This window comes from Dipodomys ordii, unplaced genomic scaffold (assembly GCF_000151885.1).
Source record: "Dipodomys ordii isolate 6190 unplaced genomic scaffold, Dord_2.0 Scaffold164, whole genome shotgun sequence".
NCBI lineage: Eukaryota > Metazoa > Chordata > Mammalia > Rodentia > Heteromyidae > Dipodomys > Dipodomys ordii.
In genome coordinates, this window is record NW_012267380.1 from 3,134,182 (window position 1) to 3,158,196 (window position 24,015).

General features: G+C 41.3%; 1 protein-coding gene across 1 annotated transcript; it reads left to right on the forward strand.

Moving 5' to 3' along the window:
• Window positions 1-1,219: 1,219 nt before the first annotated feature.
• Sept14 (septin 14) lies at window positions 1,220-24,015 on the forward strand. Its single transcript, XM_013033179.1, has 11 exons — window positions 1,220-1,240; window positions 2,107-2,235; window positions 4,078-4,137; window positions 9,498-9,615; window positions 11,982-12,177; window positions 13,084-13,270; window positions 15,830-15,991; window positions 18,549-18,645; window positions 21,179-21,347; window positions 22,214-22,346; window positions 23,338-24,015. The coding sequence occupies exons 1-11, from the start codon at window positions 1,220-1,222 to the stop codon at window positions 23,512-23,514; spliced, it is 1,449 nt and encodes a 482-aa protein (XP_012888633.1). The 3' UTR covers window positions 23,515-24,015.

Genomic DNA, 24,015 nt, shown 5'->3' on the forward strand with positions numbered 1-24,015 from the left:
GCATGCAAGGCAAGCGCTCTACCACTGAGCCACCTTCCCAGCCCCATAACCCCTGTTTTCACTGTATTTGATGTTGGTATGATTTGGGTAGTGGAAGGGAAAAAACAAATTGTTTAAATAGGGATACAGGTGGACCCATTGCAACAATGAGGTGTATAAAACGTTATGTTGAAAAACGAACTTTACAAATTTGGTTGGTGGGCGGGAAGGGGAGTGGAGAGGGGGAGATGGGAGGGCAGGATGGTAAGGGGAAACAAAGGAGGAGGCAAAAATGCTTGATAAGAAATGTACTCATTATCTTGCCCATGTAATTGTAAACCCTCTGTACAGTATTTTCACACACACACAAAAGAAAACATGTGCTTATAAGAATGAACATTTAAAGCCGGCTAGAATGGCAAATTTTATATTATGTATATCACAATAGAAAAGTAAAAAAGAGAAAGACAGTTCAATTGTTATACCAGTTTCTCCAGTCTCTTGAACTACTTTGCTTTGATGGAAGATTCTGAAGAAAATATAGCTTTGTATAGATACGCACAGATGACCCTGTCTTACAATAGGGTTATAGTTTAGCAAACTCAATGTAAGTCAAAAATACTAGTTAAAGCTGGGTGCTAGTGGCTCATGCCTGTAATCATAGCAATTCAGGAGACTGAGATCTGAGGATTGCAGTTCAAAGCCAGCCTGGGCAGGAAAGTCTGTGAGACTCTTATCTCTAATAAACCACCAGAAAAAGTAGAAGTGGCACTGTGGCTCAAGTGGTTGAGCACTTGCCTTGAGCTGAAGAGCTGAGGGACAGCGCCCAGGCCCAGAGTTCAAGCCCCACAACTGACAAAAAAAAAAAAAAAAGGAAAGAAAATAAATGGATGAAATGCCTGGTACTGCTGATGCTAGTTTTGTGACAGGCAGGGGCCTCTGGCACTGGCAGCCATATCATTGATGTGAGTTCTGAAGTACTTTTGTCAAGATGCAGGTGGAGAGGTGGTGGTAGGAGCCACAAAACCCCTTCCTTGTGACTGCACTCACTTTTGACGGGAGTGCATTTTTCACTCACTCACGGCTGGGCAGTGCAATGGCGGGAACCCCGGGGAGGGGGGTAGCAGGCACTGCCATGGCCCTCTGTGGATGGTGGTGTGTGCCCAGGAACAGGACGGGTGTGGGTACAGGAATTGTTCCTCCTAGGGCCTCTTTGGCTATTGGCATTTAGGGCAGGGTGATGGCTGCATGCATGCCAGAGGTAAGGTGATGGCCTCAGCCGTGGAATTGTATAAGACACCCTCCCCAGTCTGCTTGTGCGGGAGCCACATGAGAGAGCCTCACTCTCCTCCAGCAGACAGCTGTGCATGGTATTGCAGAGAGTGCAGCAGGAGCTGTGTGAGCTTCTGCCCTGAGTCCTGGCACAGTGCTGGCCACACCCTCTGCCACGGAAGGGAAGCACTCCAAGCTTCTTGTTCTCTAGGTCAACATCCTCCATTTCTTTCTGTCTTGGTGCCCATCCTCTGTAGGGCACTTGGTGGGCTTTGTTCACAGTCACTCTTCTGGGTCAAGTTGGGTGTGAGAGGCAGCTGGCTGCTGACCAGTACAATGAAATGTCTGTGTTCTCAGAGATAGGGCTATGCATGCAATTGCTAGTGCCAAACAAAATCCAATGGCTCCCTCCTCAAGACTGCTTCTGATGACAGCACCCTGAGGGTTGGTCAGGAGAGGATGCTGGTCCACTGTGCAGAACACAGTCTACTTATATGTATGGCTGCCAGCCTGGGAAGGTTGAAAGGCCTCCTCCTCCTCCCTCTCTCTCTCCCTCCCTCCCTCCCTCCCTCCCTCCCTCTCTTCCTCCCTCCCTTTTCCTCCTCCTCCTCCTCCTCCTCCTCTTCCTCCTCCTCAGTTCAGGCACCGACCCTGAGCTACCTTTGCTCCAGGCTAAGCCTCTACCACTGAGCTACATTCCCAGCCTTGAGAGGCTTTCTGACAGCTAGGATTGTCAGCATTTGTGGTAGAATTTTTTGGGACCTGCTCTGACCCTCACCCATGGAAAGGGAGATTTCCTCTCTCTTTTGAGGAGGCAAGGTGGCAGATATCAGGATATTTTGTTTCTCTTTCTAGGCGGCTTGTCCTAGTTCTGAGTCTTATCCATTTCCAATCCCTCTCGTGCTGATTTTCAGTGTTTTCCCATGGTCGTTCACCTTGAAGGGCAGCTACACATTGTTACTTTGGTTCTTTGCAGAGGGGGAGGTGAGTGCTGGATGCCTGCAGTTCACCATCTTGGATTCATTTATTTTTCTTAATTAATTAATTAATTAATTTTTTGGGTCCGGTCATGGGGCCTGAACTCTGGGCCTGGGCGCTGTCCCTCAGCTCTTCAGCTCAAGGCCAGCGCTCTACCACTTGAGCCACAGCGCCACTTCTGGCTTTTTCTGCTTATGTGGTGCTGAGGAATCAAACCCAGGGCCTCAGGCATGCAAGGCAAGTGCTCTACCACTGAGCTACCTTCCCAGCCTTTTTCTTAATTTATAAACCCCACTTCATTTCCAAGAACTGTTGTGGTAGTACCTGAGCCTGAATGATTGCTGCTTTTCAATGGTCTTTTCAATTAACATACTTCATGAAAAAGAAGTTATTTCTTATCACTTGGTCAATTACTTACCTTGTTTTCTACAGACAGCTGTCACATCTCTGAGTATGCAAGTGCCTTGTGGGTTCTCTCTTTTTTTTTTTTCTTGTTTTTGGTGAGTGTAGTGACTAGTAAGAGGGTGAGGAGTGAATACAGTCAAAGCATGTTATATATACATAGAACAATGACTTAATGAAACCAGTTTAAAAAAATAACCCCCTAGGTGAGGTGTACACATGTAATCTGAGCTCTCAGGAGGCTGGGACAAGAGGTTTGAGAGTTGAAGGCCAGCCTGGGCTGCAGAGCAAGACAATAACAAACAACAGAACAAACAACAATAACAAAAAACCCTCTATCACATATTTGCTTACTCTAGGGTGTGGTTTATGTGGTTCACGCAAGGAGGAGAGATGCTTTTCATTCACTACTTTTCAAATTAGTTCTTTACAATCTTCATATAGTGTTTATAAACATAGATTTGTATACCAATATGTGGATTTATAGATCAATATAATAGGTATTTTAGCTATGTAGTCCTGTGTACTGATAGCCCTTCAGAACAATGCCTGTGTTGTGGAGGTTGTGGGTCAGGGAGGGTGTCTGTCTGGGGCTATGGACAAAACTTTCTCTTAGTGAAGACAAAGGTCCTGAGCAGAAAACAGACCCTGCTTCTCTGATTCATCCAGATAACTCAACTGCTTTCCCCAAATCAAAAGATATTGTATACCTGAGCTTAGTAATGCAGTATTGTATATTTCTCATTCAGAGATTATATTTTAATTCTCAAAACAATGGGTGAAAATGGAAGCTGGTAACATGAAGGGATGGGTTGGGATGGGATGGACGAGGGTGGTACATGGAGACACACTGCCCTCATAACTGTCATAAGCTGACATGTTGAACAGAAACCCTCTCTACAACTACTTAAGAGATTATCATTGGGGCTGAGAAGGTGGCTTAATGGTAAAAGTGCTTGCCTTGCATGCATGAGGCCCTGGGTTCGATCCCCAGCACCACATAAGCAAAAAGAAAAAAGCCGGAAGTGGCCCTGTGGCTCAAGTGGTAGGGCGCTAGCCTTGAGCTGAAGAGCTGAGGGACAGCGCCCAGGCCCAGAGTTCAGGCCCGCAACTGGACACCCCCCCCCAAAAAAAAGAGATTATCATTGCATTTGTCCCTGAAATAAGTGGTCCATAAAAAGAAATTAGTTTACTTATTTATTTTAGTTTTTCAATTTTTATTTGTGGTGGCTCCTGGAGCTTTGAACTCAGGGCCTAGGGACTGTCCTTGAGCTTTTTTTTGCTTAGGACTAGTGCTCTAACACTTGAGCCACAGCTCTTCTTTTAGCTTTTGTGTGTGTGTGTGTGTGTGTGTGTGTGTGTGTATGTGGTTAATTGAAGAGTCTGAAGGACTTTCTTGCTCAGGCTTCAAATGGTGATATCCTCAGATCTCAGCCTCCTGAGCAGCTAAGATTACAGGTGTGTTCCAACAGAACCCACATTTTGAAACTTTTCAAATTTGCATTTGCAAATACAAGGTAATGTGTACCTCTATTTTTCAAACCATCTTCAACAAATTTACCCAAAATAGTAGTTTGACAGAGATACATCTCTTGAATTTGTAATTACCACCTTCAAATTCTGAGAGAAAGTAAGTATAAGAGATTAAGAAACAGCCACTCACCAGTGGCTCATGTCTGTAATCCTAGCTACTCTGGAGACTGAGATCTGAGGATCGAGGTTCAAAGCCACCCGGGGCAAGAACGTCTGTGAGAATCTTATCTCCAACTAACCACCAGGAAATCAGAAGTGGTGCTGTGGCTCAAGTGGTAGAGCACTTGCCTTGAGTTGAAGAGCTCAGGGACGGTGCCCAGGCTCAGAGTTCCCAGAGTTCAAGCCTTATGACTGATTAAAAAAAAAAGAAGAAGCAAACTCTATTATTGGTGTTTATTGTTGATTGCAATTAAGGACTGCAATGCCCAGCGTGTGTTTTGTGGTAAGTAAGTAGTAAATATTTATAGATACTATACTATATTTATAGATACCATACGAAACTATACTACAGAATGGAGCACCATATTAGAAATATCATCAAGGAAAAATGAAGTGAAATAATGAAGTGAAAAAATGAAGTGGAATAATCCTCAGGATAGATCAAATGAAGGAGGCACGGAACAGAGCCATTCTCCACTCTGGTTTGCTTTTAGTGTATGTATAATACTTTCTTTAAAAGAAGCAGACTTTATTTTCTTTGTATCTTTGTGAGATACCCCAAAGTGGGGGTGGGGGGGGAGCACGGGAGGCCTGGCCTGCTCTGGGAGGCTTGCGTAGACATCGGCACAGCTCGCCCTTCTCTCCTCCTCCTCCCAAATCTCAACTGTTGCAAATACAGTGAATCTTCATTTGCAGATAGTGGGAAGAACACCAGCTACAGGGTCAGTTCAGACCTGTGGGTGCTGCGTAGCTGAACTGTGAGCAAGTAAGTTTACCGTTCCCCAGCTTGGATTTTTCATGGTATATGGCAATGAAGTAGTTCATGTGTATTATAGCTTCTGTAGGAGTAAAGTCTATGATCCCCCTAACACTGAGTGTGTTAACGGTGCTTTGCAAACATGAACTGTTCATTTCCTAAGGAGCTTGTTCAGAATGTTGTAAGCCCATTTTCCCAGTAATTCCCAGTCTCCTTGGTAAGTGATTCTGAAAATTTAAATAACTACATGAACATCTTTCTTATGGTCGTCTTACATTTTAAGGTAAAACTTGTTATCTCTTTCTCATGAGTTCTTTTAAAAAAAAGAATGATCCTTGCCCTCTTGATTTGAAAGGGAAATATACCATTCTTTAAAGGTTGCTGTTGATGTGTTTATGGTAAAATGTATTCCTCTGTAGTATGTGTTGTATAGTATGTAATGTTTTTCATAGAAGATTGTCTCGTAAAACAGCTACAACTTAAAACTGGTCAGTGGTGTGACTGAAAAGCTGAAACTTATGAAAATGTCTATGTTAGACTTCCTTATTGATCTCAAGTATGTATAAGGAATATAACCTTTTCAATTACATTTGAAAGAGTCTTCTCTCTTTATTTCAGCCCTTTTGACTTACCATGGCAGAAAAAACAAAGAACGTGCCTTCACAAAAATCTAGTGATGAAGAAAAAGTTAAGTATATCTTTCAAATAGATCTGTATATTTTATATTTCACTAGGATTGTTTAAAATGGATGTTTTGAATAAACCATTTTTTCTTGTTCTCTTTATGAGTTCCGATTAAACCCTGTTGATGGTACAGTCTTTCTGTATATTTCAGCCACGTAGCTGTTTTTTAGAGATTTTGATAAATTTAGAGGCAGTAGAAATCTATATTTGAAGTCAATAAGCCTTTTTCATATTTAAGTAGATATGGCTATTTCATACTAATTTTATTATCATTTCATTCTTTATATTGCCATAATAAGTGTAGTTTTTAGAACCTGCGTTTTAATAGCAATTTTGACTGTGTAAGGTTGGCAGTTGCAGATATTGAACACTAGGGGGAACCAGTTGTCAGGAACATTGTTGTAATTGTTAAGATTTTTTTTGGGGGGGGCGGGGCTTGAACTCAGGGCCTGGGCGCTGTCCCTGAGCTCTTTTGCTCAAGGTTAGGGCTCTACCACTTTGAGCCACGGCACCACTTCCGGTAGTTTGGTGGTTAATTGGAAATAAGATTTTCACAGCCTTTCCTGTCTGGGCTGGCTTTGAACTGCAGATGTCAGTCTCCTGTGTAGTTAGGTTTACTTAAGATTTATTTATTTATTTATTTAGTTTGTACAATTATTGTGCATAGAAAATTTCCCAAATAAGAACACATATTTTAGATAGTGTGTGTGTAGGATTTTTTTTTTTTTACAGAACAAGATTTTATCGTCAGAAGTTATATTCATGGAAGCTATGATTTTAAGTGCTTTATACATAACTAAAATGTATATAAGCACATATTTAAATTTATAACAATGAAGCCCTTTTTATCTATGCCTAAGATAGGGAAAGAGCAGGAAATTATGAAGTTAATGAAGATATAGTGTCCAATTTCTGAATAGAAGATCTATAGCTGAGCAATATAACAAAATGCAATGTGGTGGAGTATATAATACCCTAAAAAAAGGAAACAAAACAATACTAAACTAGTCAAATAAAAAAATGGGGAGGAAGTGGCGCTGTAGCTCAAGTGGTAGAGTGCTTGCCTTGAGCTGAAGAGCTGAGGGACAGTGCCCAGGCCAGAGTTCAAGCCCCACGACCGACCAAAAAAAAAAATGGGGAAATAAATTGGGTGCCGGTGACCTAGCTATTCAGGAGACTGAGATCTGAGGATTGTGGTTCAAAGCCAGCCTGGGTAGAATAGTCCATAAGACTCTTATCTCCAACAAACTACCTTGAAAAAGCCAGAAGGGGTTCTGTGGTTCATGTAGTAGAGCTCTAACCTTGAGCATAAAGAGGCTCAGGGCCTGAGGTCAAGCCCCAGGACTGCCCCGACCCCCCTCAAAAAAGTGCAAATAATCAAAGCAGATACTAATCAAAAGAAGAAATACAAGTGGTCAATAAATATGATAAAAATGTCTTATATACATGTAAGACATGTCATAATGAAACCTACTACTTTGTACAATTAATATATTCTGATAAAATACCTATCAAAACAATGTTCAACATCACCAGTCAATTAATATATTCTGATAAAATACCTATTAAGACAATGCTCAATATCACCAGTCATAGGAAAAAGCAAATGGAAAGGGAATGAATTTATTACCTCACGCTGATTAGAATGTTTGTTATAAAAAAGTTAAAAAGCAAAGCTAAGCATTGGTGGCTCACACCTGTAATCCTAGGTACTCAGGAGGCTGAGACCTGAGGATCACAGTTCTAAGCCAGCATGGGCAGGAAAGTCTGTGAGACTCTTACCTCCAATAAACCACCAGAAGACTGCAAGTGGCGCTGTAGCTCAAGTGGTAGAGTGCGTGCCTTGAGCTGAAGAACTGAGGGACAGCGCCTAGGCCCCATGACGGACAAAAAAAAGTTAAAAAACAAATGCTAGTGAAGGATGTGTAGAAAAGGGAGCTCTCCGGGCTGCGAAAGTGGCTCAGTGGTAGAGCCCTTGCCTTGCATGCATGAGGCCCTGGGTTCAATTCCTCAGCACCACATAAGCAAAAAGAAAAAAGCCAGAAGTACACTGTGGCTCAAGTGGTAGAGCGCTCGCCTTGAGCTGAAGAGCTGGGGGACAGCGCCCAGACCCAGGTTCAGGCCCCACAAACAGACCTCCCCCGGCCCCCCCCCCAAAAAAAAGGGGATCTCTGATACCCTGTTTCTGGCAATGTGAGTTATTCCATACTGTTGTATGGAAGCTATTGAGAAGGATAAAAATAGTTTGGGGCTGGGCACTGGTGGTTCACACCCATAATCCTAGCTACTCAGGAGGCTGAGATCTGACGATTGTGGTTCAAAGCCAGCCTTGGCAGGAACATCCTTGATAATCTTTTTTTTTTTTTTGGTTCAGTCGTGAGGCCTGAACTCTGGGCCTGGGCGCTGTCCCTCAGCTCTTCAGCTCAAGGCTAGCACTCTACCACTTGAGCCACAGCACCACTTCTGGCTTTTTTCTTTTTGCTTATGTGGTGCTGAGGAATCGAATCCAGGACCTCACACATGCAAGGCAAGCACTCTACCACTGAGCCACCTTCCCAGCCCCATCCTTGATAATATTATCTCCAATTAACTACCAGAAAACTGGAAGTAGTGCTGTGGAATCAGCTCTTCAGCTCCAGGCTATCGCCCTACCACTGAGCCACAGCATTACTTCCAGGTTTTTCTGCTTATGTGGAGGTTTTTCTGCTTATGTGGTGCTGAGGAATCAAACCCAGGGCCTCATGCATACAAGGCAAGCACTCTACCACTGAGCCACCTTCCTAGCCATGTGGCATTTCTTTATTTACCATTTTTATATACAATTTTTTTTTGTGATTGGAGATAGATTGAATTTATTTATAATAATGAGAGCAACATTTGTGTGTCTGCATACAGATTTTTTGTTGTTGTTGTTGGTTGTGGGGTTTGAACTCTGGGCCTGGGCACTGTCCCTCAGCTCTTCAGCTCAAGGCAAGGGCTATACCATTTGAGCTGCAGTGCCACTTCCAGTTTTCTGGTAGTTAACTGGAGATAAGAGTCTCAGATTTAGCCAGGTGCTGGTGGCTCACGCCGGTAATCCTAGCTACTCAGGAGGCTGAGATCTGAGGATTGCAGTTCAAAGCCAACTCAGGCAGGAAAGACTGTGAGACTCTTGTCTCCAATAAACCACTAGAAAACCGGAAGTGGAGCTGTAGCTCAAGCGGTAGAGCGCTGACCTTGAGCTGAAGAGCTGAGGGACAGCGCCCAGGCCTAGAGTTCAAGCCCCATGACCCACCAAAAAAAAAAGAGTTGCCTGACTGGGCTGGCTTTGAACTGTGATCCTCAGATCTCAGCCTCCTGAGTAGCTAGGATTACAGCGTGAGCCTGGCACAGACTTTTTTAAAACACATTTATTCAATACACTTGTATCCTAATTTATTTTCTTTCTTTCTTTTTTTTGGGTCCGGTCGTGGGGCCTGAACTCTGGGCCTGGGCGCTGTCCCTCAGCTCTTCAGCTCAAGGCTAGCGCTCTGCCACTTGAGCCACAGCACCACTTCTGGCTTTTTTCTTTTTGCTTATGTGGTGCTGAGGAATTGAACCCAGGGCCTCAGCCATGCAAGGCAAGCGCTCTACCACTGAGCCACCCTCCCAGCCCCTCCTAATTTATTTTCATAGTGTTGTTTTGTCCATTCAAAATGAGCTTGTTTTATGTTGCAATTAAAACGCTTTCCTTTTTCTCTTTCTTTTATTTAAGCCAAATGAAAATGTCAGGTGCTTGAGCACTGTTGGCCATTTTGGGTTTGAGTGTTTTCCCTACCAGCTGGTGAACAGGTCTCTGCAGCGAGGGTTCTCTTTTAACATTCTGTGTGTGGGTAAGTGCCAAACCACACTGTGTGTTTACTTTTCTCCTGCTCTGTTGCTACTTGGTATTGCAGCTTGATATTGGTAACATGAATTCAAAACCATTTTTTATGTTTGTACAGATTTCCATCTCTTCATCCATATTATTGTAACATTCTTACTTGAAAACTTCAGAGTTCTTCAAAATCTTACATAGCTTAGTGTTTATTTTCTTTCTATACTGTATTAATGACTGTGGTGGCAGTCATTACCATGTAAGTTTCTAGAAACATCAGGTCTTTTATTTATTTGCTTGAAGTTGTATGGTTTTCAGTTGACTAATTATTACTGTATACACTTATAGAGTAAAATGTGAGGTTTGGTATTTGTATACAATGTCAAATGATTTAATCCTTGATCAGCGTGCTTATAGCTCCATTTACCTCTCTTTTTTTTGTAGTGAGACATTTGAAATTCATCCTCGTATTTTTTTTGTCTTTTTTTAAAATTTAATTTAATTTAATTTGTGAACATACTGTACAGAGGGGTTACAATTGCATGGGCAGGATAATGCGTACATTTCTTACCAAGCTTTGCATCCTCCTCCTTTGTTTACCTTTCACATCCCTTCCTAGCCTCCCCCCTCCCCCCAATCCCAATCCTTCTCCTTCCCCCCCCTTCCCCCATCCTCGTAGTTTTTAAATTAAATTAGTTTTGTTCTGAACTTGAAAAGGCTGTTTAAGGGGTTACAGTCTAACATGTACTTCCTGTTTGCATTCACCCCTTCCATCATTCTCCCTCATAACCTCTGATCTTCCCTCTCCTTCCTCTGCCACATATGTGTATCGCGTGTTCTCAGATATTTATCCTGTTTCCTTTTTCATTCACACATCTCCTCCCACCACCCTGTTTTACAATCTTGAAGTCATTTGGAATCACACACTTTATTGTTAACTGTAGTCTCCCTGAGATGTTCATGATCCGCAAACTTATTTGTCTTATTTACTTGAAACTTTGTACTTCTATGTGTATGTGTGTGTGTGTGTGTGTGTGTGTGTGTGTATGTGTATCAATTGTGGGGCTTGAACTCTGAGCCTGGGCACAGTCCCTTAGCTCTTCAGCTCAAGGCTAGCACTCTACCACTTGAGCCACAGTGCCACTTCTGGTTTTCTGGTAGTTAATTGGAGATAAGAGTCATAAGGATGTTCCTGCCTGGGCTGGCTTTGAACTGCAATCCTCAGATCTCAGCCTCCTGAGTAGCTAGGATTACAGGTGTGAGCCACTGGCTCCCGGCTTTTTGTACCTTTCTTTAATCAACAACTGTCCATGCTTTCTCCAGCCTCTAACCACCATTGTATCTTTCTTTCTGGGAATTTGACTTTTTGGATTTTGGGGGTATCCTTTAAGCCACCCTTTAAGGGTTCAGAGGATTACTTTTTTTTTTTTGCCAATCCTGGGGCTGAACTCAGGGCCTGGGTTCTGTTCCTGACATTCTTTTGCTTAAGGCTAGCACTCTACTACTTGAGTCACAGTGCCACTTCTGTTTTTTTCTGTTTATATGGTACTGACGAATTGAACCCAGGGCTTCATGCATACTAGGCAAGCACTCTACCACTGAGCCACCTTCCCAGTAACACTTTTTTTTTTTGGTGCTGGTCTTAGGGCTCGAACTCAGTGCTACCTAAGAGCTCTCCCTGAGTCTCCCCCTCCCCCACTTTTTTGGTCAGTCGTGAGGCTTGAACTCTGGGCCTGGGCACTGTCCCTCAGCTCTTCAGATAAAGGAGAGCACTCTACCACTTGAGCCACAGCACCACTTCTGGTTTTCTAGTGCTTTATTGGAGATAAGAGTCTCATGGACTTTCTTGTCTCGGCTGGCTTTGAACCGTGATCCTCAGATCTCAGCTAGGATTACAAGCCTGAGCCACCAGTGCTCGGCTCCTGAGCCTTTTTCTTTTTGTGCTTATGGCTAATGCTCTAACATTTGAGTCACAGCTTTACCTCTTCCTCCTCCTCCTCCTTTTCCTCCTTCTATTTCTCTTTCCCTTCCTTCTTGTTCTTTTTGGTGGTTAAGGGGAGATAAAAGGCAGGCTGGCTTTGAACCACAATCCTCAGATTTCAGCCTCCTGAGTAGCTAGGCTTACAGGTGCTGGGCCAGAGAGTCACTTCTAACCCATGATCTTTTTTTTTTTTAGTCCAGTCGTGGGGCCTGAGCTCTGGGCCTGGGCGCTGTCCCTCAGCTCTTCAGCTCAAGGCTAGCACTCTACCACTTGAGCCACAGTGCCACTTCCAGCTTTTTTCTTTTTGCTTATGTGGTGCATGCAAGGCAAGCGCTCTATCACTGAGCCACCTTTCCAGCCCATAACCCATGATCTTATGATGATCTCTCTGTTCATGACAGGGGAAACTGGAATTGGAAAAACAACACTCATAAATACATTGTTTAACACTAATCTGAAAGACAGCAAGTCCTCACATTTCCACTCCACTGTTGGACTTAAAGTGAAGATATATGAGCTCCAGGAAAGCAATGTGCATCTGAAGCTGACTGTGGTGAAAACTGTGGGGTTTGGGGACCAAATAAACAAAGAGGCCAGGTGGGTGTCTCATAGGAATTTACCTCTTTTCCTAGACTAAATAGCAATGTCCTTCCAAGATGATTGCATGTTTCCTTCTAGATTTTAATTCTATCCTCATCAAGTAATGTTCTTATTAAATTGATGCCTTTCCATGCCCAGCTGTCTGATTTTCTTACAAGATTTAAAACGAGCAAATTACAACAAAAATAGTTATTTATTTAGTTTCTAGTAGCTTTAGCTTATTTTCTTTTCTTCTTATGATATTATAAGGAAAATTAATAGTTCCTATATCAGATTTATACTCTCTGTGATAGAGTAAAATAAATGGAGGCAAAGAAATATGCATTTTTTGGGCCAGTCCTGGGGCTTGAACTCAGGGCCTGGACACTGTCCCTGACCTTCTTTTGGCTCAAGGCTAGCACTTACCACTTGAGCCACAGCGTTACTTCAGCTTTTTCTGTTTATGTGGTACTGAGGAATTGAACCCAGGGCTTCATGCATGCTAGGCAAGCACTCTACTGCTAAGCCACATTCCTGGCCAAGAAATGTTTTTAGATTCCTACTTTTTTTTTGTGCTGGACCTGGGACTGCTCAGGGGCTGGGTGCTGTTCCTGAGCTCTTCAAGACTATTGCTCTACTACTTTGAACCTCAGCACCATTTCTGGTTTTCTGGTGGTTAACTGGAGATAAGAGTCCCATGGACTTTCCTGCCTGGGCTGGCTTTGAACTGAGATCCTCAGATCTCAGCCTCCTGAGTAGTTATGATTATAGGCATTAGCCACTGGCACCCAGCTTGCCTAGTTTTTTTTTTTTAAACCAATGTGAGAAACTGTTTAGTATACATATATATTAATTCTTTTTAAATATTGAAAAACAGATTTGTATGTTGTTAATCTGTTATGCTATTTTAAAACATAATTTTAGCTACCTACCAGTGGTTGAGTACATCGATGCTCAATTTGAGGCCTATCTTCAAGAAGAACTGAAGATTAAGCGTTCCTTCTTTGACTATCATGATTCTCGAGTCCACGTGTGCCTATACTTCATTTCACCCACTGGACATTCTCTGAAGACCCTTGATCTGTTAACCATGAAGAGCATTGACAGTAAGGTATGTTTAGCAAATCTGCTAGCCTTACAAGCCTTAATATGTGTTTTGAGATGATAATCTATTATAAAAGCATCTGCTATGCTTGTAATTTGTATACGTATTTCAATTCTTTCCTTTTAATCTTGACAGCAATTGTTTGATTTTTCTAGTGCTTCCATAACAAAATGCCACATAACAAAAATTAAAAAAATCATTTTCTAGTAGTCCTATAGGTTAGAAATCCAGGCTGGAAGCTCAGGATGTCAACAGACTTTTTTCTGTCTGCCGGATGGCTGCCTCCTCGCTTCCTCATACTGGGGCTTTCTCTGTGTCTCCTTAAGGACACTGATCTGGGCTGATCATCACAGTGATGGCCTCATGTTGACTTAATTACCTCCTTATAGACTCTACCTACAACACCAGATGGAGAGGGTTAGTGAGGGCTTCAACAGAGGAGCTTGGAGGAGGGACCATGGACCCTGGATAGGACTCAACCTCAGGTTACTTTCTAGACAAATTTAATAAAGAATTAAACCTGTCCGCTAAGGGAGATGCTGTTAAGCACAACTAAAATAGAACTTAATTAATTTTTCTTTGATTAAATGCTAATTCAGTTCAAGCTTCATTGCATGTAGTATGGGCATCAATTTCATGAGGGTTGTAGGGTAAAGATAATACCATGGATCGCTGCATGGTGTGAACCATGCGGCTTTTCTGACTCTGGCTACAAGTCCTACGAGAGCTGACTCAAGATGCAGGAACAGGCAGGCAGCTACTATCTGCTATGTGAAAAGAGCCAACAAAATAAAACTCCTTTAACAAAAGCTTGGGAACTATGGGGACTTCCTTTTAACAGGCTGCGTATCTCAGACTAAACAAATGGACAACCTCTTTTTGGCAAAGTCTTGTAAAGGCTAGATCTTGGGGTGGGAGAACTGGATAAACACTAGTCTGTGAGGATAAGGGCACTAGACAGGGTTAAGGATATTATCTCTTCCCTGAAATTCTCTCTCCAAGATTAAGTGCTTGATTAATCATTTATTCTGTAGTCAGGGGCACGATTTTTTTTTTCTTTTTTTAAATTAAAAAAATTTGTGGCTGGTCCTGGAGCTTGAACTCAGAGGTGCTATCCCTAAGCCTCTTTGTGCTCAAGGCTAGCACTCTACCACTGGAGCCACAGCACCATTTCCAGCTTTCTTTGAGAAGTTTATTAGAAATAAGGGCCTCATGGACTTTTCTGCCCAGGCTGGTTTTGAATTGTGATCCTCAGATCTCAGCCACCTAGTGTGTGAGCCACTGGCACCCAGCTTGGTTTTATCTTAATCTTATGGCCATCTGTTGAAGTGTTCCTTTGTATTAAGCTATCTTTACAGGAAGCACATTTCCACCTCAGGTATGACATGCAGGACATGGAAAGTTCCTACTTCTTACTGTGAGTCATTTATGATCACTAGAGTAAGACATTCCAAAAATCTACCTAAGTTTGAATCTACCTTAGAAAGTCTGCTTATTTACTGTGAAAGTTTCTACTTGTATATACTGAAATTACATTTGTGTACATTGAACTTTAAACATCTATGTTATAATATTTTGGATTTTTGTAAGGATTTAAAAAGTGTGGTTTGGGACATCTAAAAAAGAGCAATTTCCTAAAATCTGATATTTATTTATTCCCACAGTAATGCTGATTTTTTAATATCTGTAGCTATGATCTAATTAGATAGCCTAACAGTAGTATAGTATACTTTTTATGTTTTCATATTGTTATTTTTTTCTTTTTGCTTTTTTTTTTTGTTGGTTGTGGGGCTTGAACTCTGGGCCTGGGTGTTGTCCCTGAGCTCTTCAGCTCGAGGTGAGTCTCTACCACTTGAGCCATAGCGCCACTTCCTGTTTTCTGAGTGGTTTATTGGAGATAAGAGTTTCACGGGCTTTTCCTGCCAAAGCTGGCTTTGAACCGTGATCCTCAGATCTCAACCTTCTGAGTAGCTAGGATTACAGGTGTGAGCCACTGGCACCCAGCTTGTTCTGACTTTTATAACTAAAGATAATAATAAAAAATGGCAGTTAGACAAATAGTTAACTTCAAATCCTACTCCTTAAACTTTTCTAACTCCAAATGTGTTAGAAATGTGAGATTTTTAGAAGTACAAGATTGAGACTTCTAAATGTGAATTCTGGTAAAGATCAATCTTATAAGGGAATGTTGATTTTGTACTAACAATTCTGTAAATAAAGCTTAACCATCTCTAAGTAGCTATACATATTTATTTCCAAAGGCAATAAGACTTAAACTGCAAAATATAGGGTGAACAATAAGCCCTTCAGGGTGAGATTCTGTGTGTTTTCTTTCTTTCTTTCTTTTTTTTTTTTTGTCAGTCATGGGCCTGAACTCTGGGCCTGGGCGTTGTCCTACAACTCTTCAGCTCAAGGCTAGCGCTGGACCACTTGAACTACAGCACCACTTCCGGCTTTTTCTGCTTATGTGGTGCTGAGGAATTGAACCCAGGGCTTCATGCATGCAAGGCAAGCTCTCTACCACTGAGCTACCTTCCCAGCTCCATGTGTTTTCTTTCTTTATAGGTCAACATTATACCGCTGATTGCCAAGGCCGACACAATTTCTAAAAGTGATTTGCAGAAGTTTAAGAGTAGGATAATGCATGAATTGAACAGCAGTGGTGTCCAATTGTATCAGTTCCTGGAAGACGATGACGCAGCCGCTCAAGCGAATACCTCAACAAGTGTAAGCGCCTAACCTGGGGTATTAACAGAAGTGGCTAATGATATATGAGTTCTACTGCACTATTTGTGTTTGTCCCCTGTATCTGACAAACAGGCAGGAAACAACGTATTCCCCCCCCTCCAAAGACCACTATAGGAAACAATGTAATTTTCCTCCCAAAGTCCACTGTAAGGAAATAATTTTTAAAAATGTTTTCCAAGAATCAGTTAATCAAAAACAGATTTCTTTAGATTGAATTCACATACCAAAAGCTTCACTTATTTAAAGTATATAATTTATTCACTTTTAATACATTCACAGTCACCTTGGAAATCAGTTTAAGAACATTTTCTTCATTCTGTAGAAGCAGGAAAAAGTATAGGTAAGCATTTAAACTCAAATTAGCAAATATTTCTTTTTCTTTGTTTTTGGTCAGTCATCGGCCTTGAACTCTGGGCCTGGGCACTGTCCCTCAGCTCTTCAGCTCAAGGCAGGCATTCTACCACTTGAGCCACAGCACCACTTACAGTTTTCTAGTGGTTTCTTGGAGATAAGAGTCACCCGGACTTTCCTTGCCCGGACTGGCTTTGAACCATGTTCCTCAGATCTCAGCCTTCTGAGTAGCTAGGATTACAGGTGTGAGCCACTGGTGCTTGGCTATCAAATTAGCAAATATTTCTGTAAAAGAAATCTCATCACAGAATCTTCTCCTTTCCCCCTCCACCTCATGCTGTTTCCCCAGTGAGCTCCCCCTTTATTCACTATTATTATCACCATCCTCATTTTAGGTCTAGACTCTGGAAATAAGCAAAAGCAAGTGATATTTGGCTTTTGAGGCTTGGTTTATCTTTCTCAACAGGATGACTTCTAGGTCCAGCTATTGTTATGCGAATGACGTAATTTTAGTTTTCTTTATGGCTAAGAAATACTCCTTGGTATGCATCTCTATCTATATATCTACACATACACACACACACATTACCTTTATCCATTCATTGATTGGTGGGTACTTATGTACTCCTGACATTGCATCTAGAATATAATAGGTAATTGATAAATGTTAATTCCATTTTCTTCTCTTATTTCATATATTAACATACTTAAAACCAAATACATTTATTAGTTGAGAAACTGAGTAATATATTTTCTTTATTAAAAATCTTCTTTATGGGCTGGGAATGTGGCTTAGTGGTAGAGTGCTTGCCTAGCATGCATGAAGCCCTGGGTTTGATTCCTCAGTACCACATAAACAGAAAGTCAGAAGTGGTGCTATGGCTCAAGTGGTAGAGTGCTAGCCTTGAGTAAAAGAAGCTCAGGGACAGTGTCTAGGCCCTGAGTTCAAGACCCCAGAATGGCAAAAATAAATCTTCTTTATGTCGTATCATGAGTATTTTGGCCTCTCCTACATTGTATTTCTAGAAGCTGAACTATCGGGAATCCTAATATAGAATAATTTTTTCTTGAGCAACTAATAAATAAATGTTATTCTGGCATTTGACATAATGCCAAAACGTAAACCTTAGCATTTCCCCTTTATTGATAAATTTATATTTTAGGCAATACTAAGTAGACACTCTTTGTGTTTACATCCTGGAACTGATCCATGCAAAAATCAACTAGCACAGAGGTTCTGTGAAGTATTAAAATCACATTCAGGGTAAATCCCTTACTTGATTAAATATATCATGATATTATTATTATTATTTTTTAGTCCGGTCGTGGGCCTGAGCTCTGAGCCTGGGTGCTGTTCCTCAGCTCTTCAGCTCAAGGCTAGCACTCTACCACTTGAGCCACAGCGCCACTTCCGACTTTTTTTTCTGCTTATGTGGTGCTGAGGAATTGAACCCAGGACCTCATGCATGTAAGGCAAGTGCTCTCCCACTGAGCCACCTTCCAAAACCCCCATGATATTATTTTTTAAATATGTTTTTTTATTGTAGAAATAGTGTACAGAAGGGTTACAGTTACATGAGTAAGGTAATGAGTACATTTCTTTTTTTTTTTTTTGGGGGTCCGGTCATGGGGGCTGAACTCTGGGCCTGGGTGCTGTCCCTCAGCTCTTCATCTCAAGGCTAGCACTCTACCACTTGAGACACAGCGCCACTTCCGGCTTTTTTCTTATGTGGTGCTGAGGAATCGAACCCAGGGCCTCGAGCATGCGAGGCAAGTGCTCTACCACTGAGCCACTTTCCCAGCCCCATGAGTACATTTCTTATTGAGCATTGTTACCTCCTCCTTTGTTTTTCCTCTACCATCCCTTTCCTCCCTACTTCCCCAACTCCTTCCTCCCTCCCCCCCACAAGTTGTAAAGTTCGTTTTCAACATAGTTCTTGTACATCTCATTGTTGCAATGGGTCAACCTGTATCCCTATTTAAGCATTTTGTTTTTTTCCCCTCCCCTCCCCAAATTAGAAAAGTATATATACAAGATGCAGGGCACCAGAATTAAATATAGTGAAAACAGGGGTTATACTATATATCATGCTATTTTTACCTGTGTCATTTTTATAACAAGAAAAAGAACGACAACTAATCCATATTATTTAAGGAACTCAGTTTATATTCTTCCTATTTCTAGGGCCTGTTGCCTTTTGCTGTGGTGGGCAGCATGGAGGAGGTGAAAGTCGGGAAGAGGATGGTCAGAGGTCGTCACTACCCTTGGGGAGTTTTGCAAGGCAAGTATGATGAGAGGGAGCATGCACATTATACGCCTGTGTAGTCTCAAGCAGCTTTTTCATTTGAACTAGTATTGGTAACTCTTGGTAAGCTGTAAGCTAATAGTTATGAATGAGGAGTGTGAGGAAGGGTGGAAGAGAGGACAGATTGATCAATGCATGGTCCATACATAGAGGTAGACGTCACAGTGAAATATATTAGTTTGTACAAGTATTGAATATGAGTGAAGAACTAAATTAAGTACACACACATGCACACAGTAAATGCCCAATCCAAGCTTAACATAAAGTTGATAAAGTAAAATGAGGCATTAATTATTTGTGGCAACCTGGATGAAATGGGAGCTCATTCTGCTGAGTGGAGCAAGTCAGGCACAGACAGCAAGCATCATATGATCTCACTTCTACATGGAATCCCAAACCCTGGACTTTTGGATGGTGTTTACTGGAGGCCAAGGATAGTGGATGGGGTGGGGAAAGGGTTGCCATCTCTATTAACAGGCAGTTAGGAGCAAGAAGCTCCTAAGTTGTACAAAATGCTGACTGCAGACAGATGGAATGTACTATACATCTCAAAAAGTTTGAAAAAAAGATCTGAGAACTTTCACCATAAAGAAATAAAATTTGGGGACTCTAGGCATTCACACACAGTGAGTCCAAAGGAGGATACTCTTAGGGAAGGAACACACAGGTACAATGCCTATGTGCCTCTGATCATATAAAATGATATGTATCAAAAATGAACTCCAGGAAATGGAAATAAGAATTTTTTTCATTTGTTTGTTTTACTTTTTTCTTTTTCTTTTCTTTTTTGCCAGACCTGGGGCTTGAAGTCTGGGCCTGGGCGCTGTCCTTGAGCTTTTGTGCTCAAGGCTAGTGCTGTACCACTTGAGCCATAGCTTCACTTCTGGCTTTTTGTGGTTAACTGGAGATGAGAGTTTCATGGACTTTTCTGCTTGTTCTGGCTTCAAACCATGATCCTCATATCTCAGCTCCTGAGTAGCTAGGACAATAGGTGTGAGCTGTTGGCCTGGAATTCTTTTCTTTTTTGCTTTGTTTGTTCATTTATCTGTCTTTAGGAGGACAAGTGGGGGCACAGAAATGGAGGGACAAAGGTTGAACAAATATAGCAGTGGTATTCACTAAATACTGTGAACTCTACAACTTGTGGGTGGGGACAAGAGGGAAAAACTGGGAGAGAGGTAAAGAAGAGATAACATTGTCCAAAAGAAATGTGTTCATTACCTGACTTATTTATGAAACGGCAACTCCTCTGTACCCCTCACATGTATGTATGTATGTATGTATGTTATGTATGTATGTATGTATTTTTGTTGATCATAAGGCTTGAATTCAGGGCCTCGGTGCTGTCCCTGAGAGCCTTTTACTCAAGGCTAGTGCTCTACCACTTGAACCACAGTGCTATTTCTGGCTTTTTTGTGGTTAATTGGAGATAAGAGTCTCACGGACTTTCCTGCTCAGGCTGACTTTGAACTGTAGTCCTTAGAGCTCAACTTCCTGAGTAACTAGGATTATAGGTGTGAGCCACTGGTACCAAGCTGTACATTACCTTTATAATAACAATAAAAATATTAAGAAAAGAAATAAATATTTGAATCTATATCTATCTATATCCCAGCTTAAATATTAGAATTCAATAATTAAAGGTTGCATAGTTCTAAAGTAGTTTTGTTAGAAGAATGTATGTATGTATGTATGTATGTAAGTATGTGTTTGCTGTTGATGATACTGGGGTTTGAACTCAGTGTCTTGAGCTTTTTAGGCTTGCTTCCTTGCTTGGATTGGCACCTTACCATTTAAGCCACTTTTTCAGCAGGGCTTTTGCTGGTTGTAATGGAGTCTTTCAGAATGGCTTTGAGCATTGATCCTCAAGATCTCAGACTCCTGAGTAGCTAGGACTGGAGTGAGCCAGTGAGATCCATTCAGATGAATTTATTTAAAAAATATTTAGTTTAGTGAAACTACATTATATAGTCTCTTGGCTGTGAGAGATTTCAAGAATCATTACAGAACACTAATACAACTTGAAGGAAATTCATTGTATTTACTAAAATAATTTATTTTTCACTATTTCCTATGTATTCTAATATAATACATTAAGAGCAAAATGTCCTTTAACTTTTTTCAGTATTACTAATATAATATTATAGGTCATGTAGTTCAAAGAATTATAGCTGTTTATTGTTTTACATGTTTAACATCACTGGGGGGAGGTTCAAATAAATGGAGAAAGTAATGGTGGGTGAATACAGTCACAATACTCAGTGTACCAATGTGGAAATGAACCAGGCACCTTGTGGGGATGGGTGGGGTTGAGGTGGATGAGCGAAGAGAGAATGAGGGAAGGGTGACACTAATCAAGATGCATTGTAATCATAAATTGATATGTTGAATTAAACCCTTTGTCCAACTACTTAATATAAAACATGTTTATCATCCATTAATTTACTCAAGAATGTTTGCTGAGTTCCAGTAATTCATGGACTTGTGGTGGTTTTATTTCTTTGACTAGTGGAAAATGAAAATCACTGCGACTTTGTTAAGCTCCGGGATGTGCTTCTTTGTACCAACATGGAAGACTTGAAAGAGAAGACCCATAGCTATCACTATGAATGTTACAGGTACCGCAAATTGAAGACAATGGGTTTCACAGATGTGGGCCCCGACAACAAGCCAGTTAGGTGAGTTTAGAATCTGCTACCACACCTAAATAGATGAGTTAGAAAACCCCAAAACCCACATGGTGCAATGGTTTGTGAATGGAAATGATTGTACTTTTCTCATCTTGATCCAGCCTAATTTTAAAAATCATCTTGACTTGGATCGAGATTATAGGAGTAGCATAATGAAAGAGCTCGTTTATATGCCACAGTGTTATCTCCAGTGCAGACACAAATGGAAATGTGTGACTAAGATAAAAATATTATTTGTGTGGATATTTGTACTTATAACAACAACAACAGAGGGTTGGGGAAAACAACCAAGCCTTAGCAAAGGATATTGAAGAGTTTGGCAGAGGGAAGTGTTTCAAAGCAGAAGTGCAATGTCTCTGAAGTCAGGTGGAGGAAGTGTGGGCGCTGTGCTGGAGAGGGGTGGTGGAGGTAGGGAAGGCATGTGAAGCACTACTTATGACCATTTATATAGTTCTTTGAAAAGAGCCCAATTGAACACTCTTAAGTAAACAATACTTTAAAATATGCTTTGCTGATTTAAAATGTTAAAAAAGCAATGTCATCCCTACAAGGTTGTTTTGAATTTTATTGCCCAAAGATGTGAACAAGTATGTTATAATGGACAGTGTTTGGAACCAAAAAGTCTCTGATATAAATGTTTCAAAATTCTTATTTTATGTAGACATACGTATATTGATTGTATTTATTGGGCCTGAAATTTTACATTCCATGATATAGCAATTTCTACTTCGTGTTTGTCCATGTAGCAGAATATCAGCTGCTGTCATCTTCAGGACCTAGCACACAAACACACACAGTTTATATGTGATTTGGACTAGCATTTTAACAGGAGAGTAATGACATTTCCTTTTTAGTTTTCAAGAGACATATGAGTTCAAAAGACAAGAGTTCCAGGATCAGTGCCAGCGGGAAGAGGAGGAGTTGAAGCAGAAGTTCATGCAACGCGTGAAGGAGAAGGAGACGGCGTTCAAGGACGCTGAGAGGGAGGCAAGTTCTGTGTTTGTGAGTTTGCGTTGTGCCACCCCCTGGAGCTCAGTCTGCTGTTGAGTTTGTGCATTTGCAATGGCTGTGCAACTTTTTTTTTTCAGATAGGCTTGCTATTATCTGCACTGGTAGATATTGCAGAGACTGTGCTAACCCTCTGTCCTGGCCTGGAGCTGGAGGGCAGGTGGGGATGTTTTGTTCCTGAGTCTCTGGATACTACAAGGCTTCTCTGTTGTTGGCTTGTTCTTGCTTTGGCTCTTTGTGGAGGAGCTGGTTAGCACTAGTTGCCTTTATTTGGCTGCCTTGCCTGCCTCCAATGTGACTTTTAGTGGTAAACTGTATAGAAAGAGATTTTTGTGGAAAAAACTGTTGAGAAAGCACACCTTTCTCTCTCTCTCTCTCTCTCTCTCTCTCTCTCTCTCTCTCTCTCTCTGTGTGTGTGTGTGTGTATGTTGGGGGTAAGCTTGATCAAGACCTGAGTGCTATCCCTGAGCTTCAAGGCTAGTGCTCTGCCACTTGAGCTACAGCTCTAGTTTTGGCTTTTTTGGTGTTTCATTGGAGATAAGAGTCTCACAGACTTTCTTGCCTGGGGTTGGCTTCTAATCATGATCATGATCAGTAGATCTCAGCTTCCTGAGTAGCTAGGATTACAGATGTCAGCCACCAGTGCCTAGCCAGCTGATTTTTTTTGGTTGGTTGTGGGTCTTTAACTCTGGGCCTGGGCATTGTCCCTCAGCTTTTTAGCTCAAGGCAAACTCTCTACAACTTGAGCCACAGCACCACTTCTGGTTTTCTGGTAGTTTATTGGAGATAAGAATCTCATGGACTTTCCTGGCCTGGGCTGGCTGGCTTTGAACAGTGATCCTCAGATCTCAGCTTCCTGGGTAGCTAGGATTACAGACTTGAGCCAACAGTGCCCAGCCAGACTGACATTTTTAAAGAAAGACAAGCATCTTCTTTGAGATCACATCTGTACTTTTTTTTCTTTTTACAGCTGCAGGACAAGTTTGAGCACCTTAAAAAGGTTCAACAAGAAGAAATAATGAAACTCGAAGAAGAGAAATCGAAATTGGAGGAAGAAATAATAAGTTTTTGTAAAATGAAAGCTGCTTCTGAAGCGCCATACTCCCAGGTGACCAATATGAGGAAGGACAGAGATCGTAAGAAATAGCCATTTCTTACCATTATCTCTGTTGTAGGGTGCTACCATTCTCTATCTACCTGTGGGGTTGTCTTCATAGCATTTAGTTCTCATTGCAGTTCTAATTTTAATATTTGCTTACATATTGCATATCTTTTTCAAATAGAATGTGAAATACTCAGGAAAATGTTCTGTGACCTAGATTAGTACAAAGATGATACCAGTAAACATTTTACAAGATAACCAATCAAAGCATAGAATGTAGTATTACAGTCAGACATGGTTAGATGTATACATGGTTAGCATTGTGAGACTCCAGTAATAACTTTAAAAATTCACATTTCAGTAGAAGCTGTGGGCTTTTGTTGTGGCTCATACACATAAAACATTGCTATGAAAAGAGAAATATGAGGCATATTTTCCTCATCAAATTCTGTTAGTTACAATTTCTTGATAATTTTCATTAACTTTGATTAGAACTCCTTGGCATATTAGAAAAGCTTAGGGTGGGACAGAATGCAATGGGTAGCA

Bases quoted from the DNA above. Each gene is read 5' to 3' on its own strand.
- Sept14 (XM_013033179.1), top strand. From the start codon at position 1,220: ATGGCTGCATGCATGCCAGAG. The intron at 1,241-2,106 runs GTAAGGTGATGG...TTCTCTTTCTAG, and splicing joins TGGCTGCATGCATGCCAGAG to GCGGCTTGTCCTAGTTCTGA. The intron at 12,178-13,083 runs GTGGGTGTCTCA...ACATAATTTTAG, and splicing joins CAAATAAACAAAGAGGCCAG to CTACCTACCAGTGGTTGAGT.